At 36.7% G+C, this 9,529-nt stretch overlaps 1 protein-coding gene across 1 annotated transcript; it reads left to right on the forward strand.

Annotated features, from left to right (window-relative positions):
• The first annotated feature begins 1,708 nt into the window (after nucleotides 1-1,708).
• On the forward strand, nucleotides 1,709-4,807 carry LOC112186280 (L-type lectin-domain containing receptor kinase IX.1). The gene is made up of 2 exons (XM_024324639.2): nucleotides 1,709-3,973; nucleotides 4,098-4,807. The coding sequence occupies exons 1-2, from the start codon at nucleotides 1,755-1,757 to the stop codon at nucleotides 4,114-4,116; spliced, it is 2,238 nt and encodes a 745-aa protein (XP_024180407.1). The 5' UTR covers nucleotides 1,709-1,754; the 3' UTR covers nucleotides 4,117-4,807.
• Nucleotides 4,808-9,529: the final 4,722 nt, after the last annotated feature.

Consider the following 9,529-nt stretch of genomic DNA (forward strand, 5'->3'; position numbering starts at 1 on the left):
TTAGGTCTCCCTTGTGATAAAGAAAGGGGGGTAGAAGAAGGGAGGTTGCAAGTCCCCCAGAAAAAGGAGTGAAAAAGAGGAAAAACTCAAAAACGGGAACTTTTAGAAATGTTTACCTCTTAGGATTGCAGAACTTATTTGGTCCTTGTCGTAGGATTGGAGATGAGCTTCAGTCCTAGTACAAGGAAGCTGACTTTCTGGGGAGGTCGCAAGGTCGCGGAGTCAGGGGGTCGCGAGGTCTCGGAGTCGTGGGGGTCGCGTGGTCGCGGGGTCACGGAGTAGGGCAGGATCTGTCGACAAATGTCGACAGGAGCTTTGCAGATGCACGCGGTGACTCGACAGATGCGCGCAGGGCAGGCACAGAGGTGCGGCAGTGGATGCTGGAATTTGAGGACTATGAAATTAGGGTTTCAGGGTTAGGGCTTAGTGCTGATAACGTGTTTTAGGGAAACGAGAATTGAGAGAAAATCTTTTAATATAAAGGATTACAATGCATAGAATCCGAATCATACAAGGAAAGGTAATCATACATTGAATAGGAATCTCTAAATTCTTCTAATTAAACCCGGTCAAGTAACCTAGAATTTGGGCCAGACACAAAATAGAGATTTACTTGAACAATAGGCAATATTGTCTTTTTGTCACCTAATAAAATTTCTCATGTTAATTAATCAGCCCCCTAAAATCTAGAAGAAATATAAAATGGTAAAATTGGTGTTGCGAGATTATAATATGACAAGATGTATTATATGGAATTGAAAATAAAATTTGCATTTACTTACATGTCATGACACATAGGATTGATGTCTTGAATCTTATGCCTCATTTGTGGCCCCTTATCTTTGCCCATAAATAATATTCCCTCTCTAGTTCATGAAGACCTAATAGATAATTAAACACGAGCAAATTCTGAACACAATTTGAAGACACAAAATCTAGTTCATGAAGTGTTGATTAGCTCTTGATCAATCGTTTCACAAAAGAAATTTAAGCTCACAAAATCTAGTATGAAGGCCTTATCACACGCACTCTAAAATAGTTAAGCAAACCAAGGATAAAAGTCTTTTTTTTTTTTTGGTTACATTGGAGGAGAATTAAACTTCTCATCTAGCCTATGATAAAGTAATCTGGGGTTTACATCCAAAACCAATTGGCAATGGATGAAGTGGCTATAATACCATGATAAAGTAATATAAGGTTCACATCCAAAATCAATTGGCAATGAATGGAATGACCCAAATCCTTATAAACTCATTTACAAGATCTCATATTTCCCTTGTGGGATTCATATCTCAACAGCCTAATATTCTAACCCAATTCTCAGCCCCTCCTAACTTGGGCTAACCCGAAGGAAAAAGAAAGAGGTCGTATGAGATGCTCGATGAACTGTGTTATCCTTAGCTAAAAAATGGACGAATTTTCATATATTGGAAAACATGAAAATTTGTTTAAATGTTTGTTGTTCCCCAAAAATATTCAAAACAAATCAACGATGAATATCCTCCCCCCGCCCAACCAACGATGAATATCCTCCCCCGGGGCGAAATCAAAGATTCAAAGGCATTGATGAGAGAGAGGGTCTGTGCAATAACAGATTTTTTATTTTTCAGGTCAAAGTTGGAAATAAAATGGTTAAAAAATCATGAGAGGTCTACATACTAAATGAGGATGTGTGGATAGAATTTCCCAAAAATAAAAACAACTTTTTTTTTTAATCAAAAGAAGAAAGGAACCAGAACCAGGCCTCCCGCTATATGTCTCAGATGACAATTGAATCTCCCAGCGTTCCAACTTCCAACAGTTCACAGTTTCTCTCCCAAAAAAGATCAGAAATGGCCGTCAAATACTCTGTTAAAATCACAATCCAGTGCTCCCCAGAGCTGCTTCAATTCCTTATTCTGCTCTTCTTCCTTTTAACCTTCTCTGCAACCTCACTGACCTTCGAATTCTCCAGCTTTCCATTGTCAGTTGCCAACATCAATATATCCACCGAAGGAAATGCTACCCTTGATGGCTTCCTCCGACTCACCGCAAGTGCGCGTGACGTGGCAGGCAATTCGAGCGTTGGTAGAGCCACCTACAGAGAAAGCTTCCTCCTCCAACAAAAATCCACCGGAAAACTCGCTGATTTTACATCAAGCTTCAAATTCTCCATTAAGTCCGACTCCAGCAGCAACAAAACCGCTGATGGGCTGGCCTTCTTCCTAGCGCCGGCCGGGTCCTTACTGAACTTCAAATTAGGACAGGGTAGCAGTCTTGGTCTCCCTGTCGACAATACGCGGGACGACCGTACCAGGTGGAGTAATGAATACCCGTTTGTCGCCGTCGAGTTTGATACATTCCCATTTGGTGTTGATTGGGGTCTCAATGACAGTCATGTGGGCATCGACATCAACTCAGTCAACTCTAACGTTACCAAGCCATGGTCTGGTGGTTTTGAGAAAGAAGGAGAAAATGATGCCACAATTAGTTACGACTCCACCTCGAAAAATCTTAGTGTTACCTTCACTACGATTGAAACTGGTGTACAGGTGAACAAAAGTATCAGTTTGTTAGTTGATCTGCTTGATATCTTGCCTGATAGGGTCATCGTTGGGTTCTCTGCTTCAACGGGTGACTATTTTGCTCTGCATAAGATCATTTCTTGGAGCTTTAATTCAACTTCCTTGGTAGATGAAAATAAAACAAGCAGTACATCAAATCCTCCATCAAATCCTCCTAAGCCAATGGTCGAACCCAAGTCAGGAAATACCAATGTTGGACTAATAGTTGGGTTGGTTGTTGGGGGAGGTGTTATCTTGGCTGGTATGTTGGGTTTGGTTTGGTTCATCTTCTGCAGGAAGAGGAGGGAAACAGCTGGGGAAAGTACTGATGATGATACTAGGGTACTTAACGATTTGATCCCTGAAGAATTCGAAAAGGGGACAGGCCCTAGGAAGTTTTCGTACAATGAATTGGCCCTTGCAACTAGTAATTTTGGACAGGGAGAAAAGCTTGGCGAGGGAGGGTTTGGTGGAGTTTACAAGGGCTTCATCAAAGATATGAACTCGTATGTAGCTGTTAAGAAGATATCAAGGGGGTCTAAACAAGGGCTGAAGGAGTATGCAGCAGAAGTGAGTATCATTAGTAGGCTGAGACATCGAAATCTGGTGCAACTCATAGGTTGGTGCCACGAAAAGAAACTCCTACTTGTCTACGAGTTCATGCCCAATGGTAGTTTGGACTCTCATTTGTTCAAAGAAAAAACCTTGTTAACGTGGGAGGTAAGATACAAAATTGCACATGGATTGGCCTCGGGATTGCTCTATCTACACCAAGAATGGGAACAATGTGTGCTGCACAGGGATATTAAATCCAGTAATGTTATGTTGGATTCCAATTTTAACGCGAAACTTGGAGATTTTGGGTTAGCCAGACTCGTAGACCACGGAAAACTATCGCAAACAACAATTGTGGCGGGAACCATGGGCTACATGGCTATGGAATACGTTACAACAGGAAAGGCTAGCAAGGAATCAGATGTCTATAGTTTCGGAGTTGTGGCTTTGGAAATAGCTTGTGGGAGAAAACCCATCGATCCCAGGTATGAAGGAAAGCAAAACAATCTGGTGGAGTGGGTTTGGGAGCTCTATGGAGAAGGGAAAATCATTGAAGCAGCGGACCCAAAATTGTGGGGGGATTTTGATGAGAAGCAAATGGAGTGCTTGATGATTGTCGGGTTATGGTGTGCTCATCCGGATTACAACTCTAGGCCTTTGATCCAACAAGCAATTCAAGTACTTAACTTTGAAGTTCCACTGCCCAAACTACCATTAAAGATGCCGGTGGCTGCTTTTCCATTATCACTCTCGATGTTGTATAGTGGTGACACTAAGGGAGGTCAAAGTGAGTCTTCAGGATATGGTTCTACCATCGACTCCTCACAGTTCACCTCATCTTTTAGCACAAAGTCCAATCCGTCAGTAAATTTTCAGTAAGTGAATTTAGTATTGATCAAGTTTATTTGAATGAATTTGGTGGTGTTTATAGAGACTACAAAGGCTTGGTTATAGGTGCTTTCTCTTCTACTCTTGATATCCCTAGTTCTGTGGTTGCAGGGGTCATAGCGGTCATTAAGACTATCGAACTAGCTTGAGTTAGAGATTAGAAGTATGTATGGTTAGAGGTGGATTCTTCCCTTGTACTTATTTTTCTCTGTTTTCCTCATCTGGTGCCTTGGAGGCTTTTGTGTGTAGTGGAGCAATTGCTTGCATCGTATCTCTCAAATGCATTTCAAATCTAGCCAGATCTTACATGAAGGCAATCAAGCTACTGATGCCCTTGCCAACTATGGTGCTTCATCAGATGGCTTTACTTGGTGGGATTCAACTCCAAATTTTATGATAGTCATTGTAATAGGGATTGTTTAGGTCTTCCTAATTTTTGATTTCGTTAATTTGTATTCGTTTATGTTAGCGGCGTTTCTTATGCCTGTCCTACCTTCTAAATCCTTCTTTTCTTTCACTCGCTTGGTCAAGTTTTCAAAAAAAAAAAAAAAAAAGGTAATCAAGTTACTAATGCATTAGCGAATTTTGGTGTTACTTCTACAAGCTTGGTTTGGTGGGATCCTGCTCCACCTTAATTTCATCATTGCACACTTCAACATAGACCACTTGGATCTTCCAAACTTTCGTTTTCATTAGTTCCATGTTTGTTTTTTCTAATTTATTTGGGAGGTTTTGGTTTTGATCCCCCTCCTTTGTACTCTTGTTTTCCTTTTCTTAATATAAGAGGGTAGGAAGGATCTCGTCCTTAACTATCCAAGCCTTTAAAAAAAAAAAAATAGTATTGAGTTGATCTAGTTTGATAAATTGTTAGATTTCATAAGCTGTACTTTGTTTGTTGTCTTGTGAAATATGAAATTGTTATTGGTATTCCTCGAGAATCATTTTGCACTGCTTATCGGTTTTTAATTTTCCAATTTCTTTATATTTCTCCTTTTCTAGATATTTCTCATTGCACCCACGAATTTTGTCCGGGAATTCAACTTCTATCTCGAGAAGCATATTTGTTAAACAAGATAGAATCTTTCACGGTGTGTTTGGATAAGAAAATTATGAAATCCATAGGAATTTATAAATGATGGAATTTTTAACTCCATCAATCTAAAATTCCATTAATTGCAATTTCTGTTGTTTGGTTGTATCTATTTAGGATTTGAAATGTGTAATAAATTAAGAAAGTTTAAAACAAATAAAAAAATTAAATAGAAAAAAACCTTGTTTTGGAAATGAAAATTGAATACTGCAAGGGAATTCGTAAATGACACCTATTTTGGTGGAAATTGAAGTGGGGAATTTAAATGATGAATTCCTTCGTTTTTTTCCACAGAGAAATTTAAAATTTCCAGTTTGATAATGCCAAACGAGGGAATTAGCTTGTAGGAATTATGAAATCCTTACTTTCAATTAAATTCCATCATATTTTCCCTCATCCAAACACACTCTCACTGAATTTTGAGTTTTTGATCCTCCATTTGTCGAATGTGATCAACTACCAATATGGCCTCTAGCACTGGCTTCTATCAAGTTGTTATCTTCTTAAATATAGAACACTTCCTCAGTTACACTCTTATATAAAGAATATTTTTTAGAGTAGTGCTACAGACACCAAAATATTATACCAAATTTCAATCCCAAATGATGTGGCATTGCCACCTCATTCATAGTTATTTCCAACATGTAATTATGTCAATTAATTTTCATTTATATAGTTTCCATTATATATGCAATTATTTAATATTATATTAAATGAGAAAAATAATGTTTCCCTGCAATCCCAAAAATTGATCTTCAAATACCAGGGATATTCTCATATACCACCTGTCATCATCATCCTCATCTCATGCTCCACCAAAATTTGGAACCCAAGAGACGAAAAATCATCTAGGATTTGAATAAATAAAAGGTCTTGCGTATGAAAATCCAAAATAAAGAAGATGATTATGAATATAGCGACCACAAGGCATATATTGGCTTTGTAAATCATAATCACAAGGGATTATGATGAAAAACTGTGAGTTTGCTCTTAATAAAAGATTAAGAAATATACAAATCAATACAGAAGTTAATTTAGCCAACTTGTTTTGAATCCACTAGATTGGTTCAAGAAATTAAAAGAGAGAACGACAAATTTACTTCTTCTTCTTCTTCTTCTTTTTCTTCTTCTTCTTTTAACAATAGAACAAAGAATTTACTGGTTGTGGATAGCATGGCTGAGATATATGGAGGATGATTTTTCATTTTTTAGGGTTTATCAAGACATGAGTTTGCGTGCTTGTTGGATTGATTAACTTCACCGCATTTTTCTTCTTCCGTTTTTTAATATCTTAGAGATAAATAAACTAATTTAAATACATATTCTAAATATATATATAAAAAAATGACAGCTTGAATATTTTGAGGTTCATTAGGGCTGATGTGGTCAATGCCATGTCATTTGGGATGTTTTTTTTTGTATAGAATTTTGGGATCCAAAGAATTTTCCAAAATCTTATGGATCACTTTCAGTGGATTCTATATCTAATTACATTTCATTAAAATAAAATCACGATTAGTTGAATGTTTATATATAGAATGTGAGTGTGTGAATATCTAATTCTATGAATTCAATAGGAAAATACTTAAGACCCCAAAAAATTATACAAAAGACCCATACCAAATAATTTGTCATGTGCCACATCATCATCTTAATCCTAATACTTTCCAGCATGTCTTCCTATTAAATTCTACACATTTCCTTAATCTAAACATTTGTAAAGCATGATTTGTAGGAGCTTCTCCAAGTGACAAACTTCAAAAATCTCGACCCTATTTGTTTGTATGATTTGCTAAGTTTTTTGACTTTGAAAAATCATAAAAATAAAAATAAAAAATTGAGTCAAGATTTTTGAGTTTCATCAGTTCTAAAATTACTTAAAAATCATAATTTAGATGTGGTAAGCTTTCGATGAGAAAATAAGAATATGCAATTTTCCCTGTGTGCTATAGTCCTACAGTTTTAGATGAAAAATCTCATAATCATGGTCTTGGGACTTTTTTTTTTTTGGGAAAAAAATACAAATAGTACCCAAACTATGGGCCACTAGTAACTTTCGTACCTCAACTTCAAAAACTATCATTTTGGTACCTAGACTTTTCACCCCGACCCAAGATTCATACCTGGGATCCACTTTGCCGTTAACGGTGTTAAATTTACAAGGGTAAATCTGTCATTTCACTGTTCATCTATCTGACCATGGTACTGTTCATTTTTAAATTTTTTTTAAAATTTTTTCTTCCTGAGGAGAGAAAAAAAAAAATTTAATTTTTTAAAAAATGAACAGTACCATGGTAAGATAGATGAACAGTGAAATGACAGCTTTACCCTTAAAAATTTAACACCGTTAATGGCAAAGTGGACGGCATGTATGAATGTTAGGTCGTGTTAGATAATCTGGGTACCATTGTGATAGTTTTTGAAGTTGAGGTACGAAAGTTATTAGTGGCCCGTAATTCAGGTACTGTTCGTAAGTTTTTCCCTTTTTTTTTGAGAAACTTCCGAGATTGCTCCCATAAGATTGAAAAAGCATAGTACATCTTTTAGTGTGCTTAGCCTTGCTTGAGAGGCACTGTTAACCTCGCTTTTATGCGCATTGATATGGGAATATGGAAGTGTACGTTAGCCTCATAATTACAAATATATTTTGTATCATTCATATATTCTGAAAAAGTCAATGTGTATGTAAAATATGGACATATATATATACACACACACACATAGAGGGCCCTTCTAGTGAGGTCTCTTTTTTTTAGCTATTTTAAGGGATAGCTTATCAGACTTACTTTTTTATCACATATCCACATCTCATCTGTTCAGTTTTTAAGTATAAATGAGTAGATTACCTCTACAAATTTTTAGCCAAATTGATAATCATTAGCGCATCACTGCGATTTACAATTATAAGCATGAACGGTTCATGTTGGACAGATTCAATTCATCTATTGATTTAATTTAGTTCGATACCTTAATGATCATCAATTTTGCTGAAAATTTGTAGAAATGATCTATACATTAGGACTGAAAAACTAAAAGGAGGAGATGTGGATACGTGATAAAAAATAAAAAAATAAGTGTGTCTAATAAGCTATCTCTCAAAATCGGCAAAAAAAGAGATCTCTTAATGGAATGGGCCTCCTCTATATATATTGACAACTCCTTCTGAGCAATCTCTTTTATCAGTTTATGAGAAAGCAACAAAACAGTTTTTTGAATAAAAATCAACATTACAATTTGGAGCAGGTACCAAACAGTCCAAACATCAATGGTACCTATAAAAATCAACATTACGTGCAATTTGGAGCAGGTACCAAACAGTCCGAACATCTATGGTACCTAAAAAAATAGCAGTCCTCACGCATGCGAAACAAGATGTCCGAAGCCCAGGAAAGGTTGTCAAATTTGGGAAAATGTACTCGATGAAAGAAATGATGGTCCTTGGTGTTTTGAATGACAGATTGATCATCATATATATAATATTATCTTCAACAATAAGTCAATAACAACCTAACTATTACTACTATTGGCCAAAACAAAAAACCTAGTATGTGGCTGAAAACATCAATCCATAATACGAAGATTACGTATTAATTTCCTACTAGTTTATTAACGTACTTGTTCGAGTTGTAACTTGTAAGTCACTTTAGAAATGTGAAAGGTTGCATTGCATTAAAGGTGAGACGACGCATGCATGCATAATGCATTAGTTACAATAGAGATAGAACTCAATTACCAAAGTGATTCTGTTATCAAAAGAGATAAATATGTGCAACTGGACAATTATCTATTGTTGAGATAATCAATATGTAGATGATAATGATTAAGCTAAGAAGCTTCAGATTGTGGCAGAGATACGTCTAGCATGATTAGCTTGAGTAACTGAAGCTTCATCATGTGAAACAGCAGATAGACTCGGAGAGAGAGAGGTAGATAAGGACAAAGGTGAATGATGAAGAAGATTGTCTCTTATCATGATCATCTTATTTAATTCACGTGAAATTACTTAACAGATATGAGAATGAGTTGCCGGGGTGGACATATTCATGTGCACCGCGGATCCGATCATAGAGCCACCGATTATGGTGATGAACACTGTTCTATCGCTCATAGCAATTATGACTATCTGTCGGAGAAGCTCAGCGTGTATCTCTCTGACGATGGCGGCTCAAAATTTACGTACTATGCTTTTTTGGAAGCTGCTGAGTTTGTGAAGCGCTGGATACCGTATTGCAAGAAGTACAACGTAGAGCCAAGATCACCCGCCGCTTATTTTGTCTCAATAGCTTCTGATGATCAAAGTCAGAATCAGAAACAAGCAGGAGATTTAGTTGTAATTAAGGTAATTATTATCTATCTTATCATTAATTAAGCCTTCCATAATCCAACGTACTTTGACTGCTTGGCGAGGACTTTAAAGTAGAGACGTAGAGTCATACAGAAATGTGAGGTTAAC

Source organism: Rosa chinensis, chromosome 1 (genome assembly GCF_002994745.2).
Source record: "Rosa chinensis cultivar Old Blush chromosome 1, RchiOBHm-V2, whole genome shotgun sequence".
Taxonomy (NCBI): Eukaryota; Viridiplantae; Streptophyta; class Magnoliopsida; order Rosales; family Rosaceae; genus Rosa; species Rosa chinensis.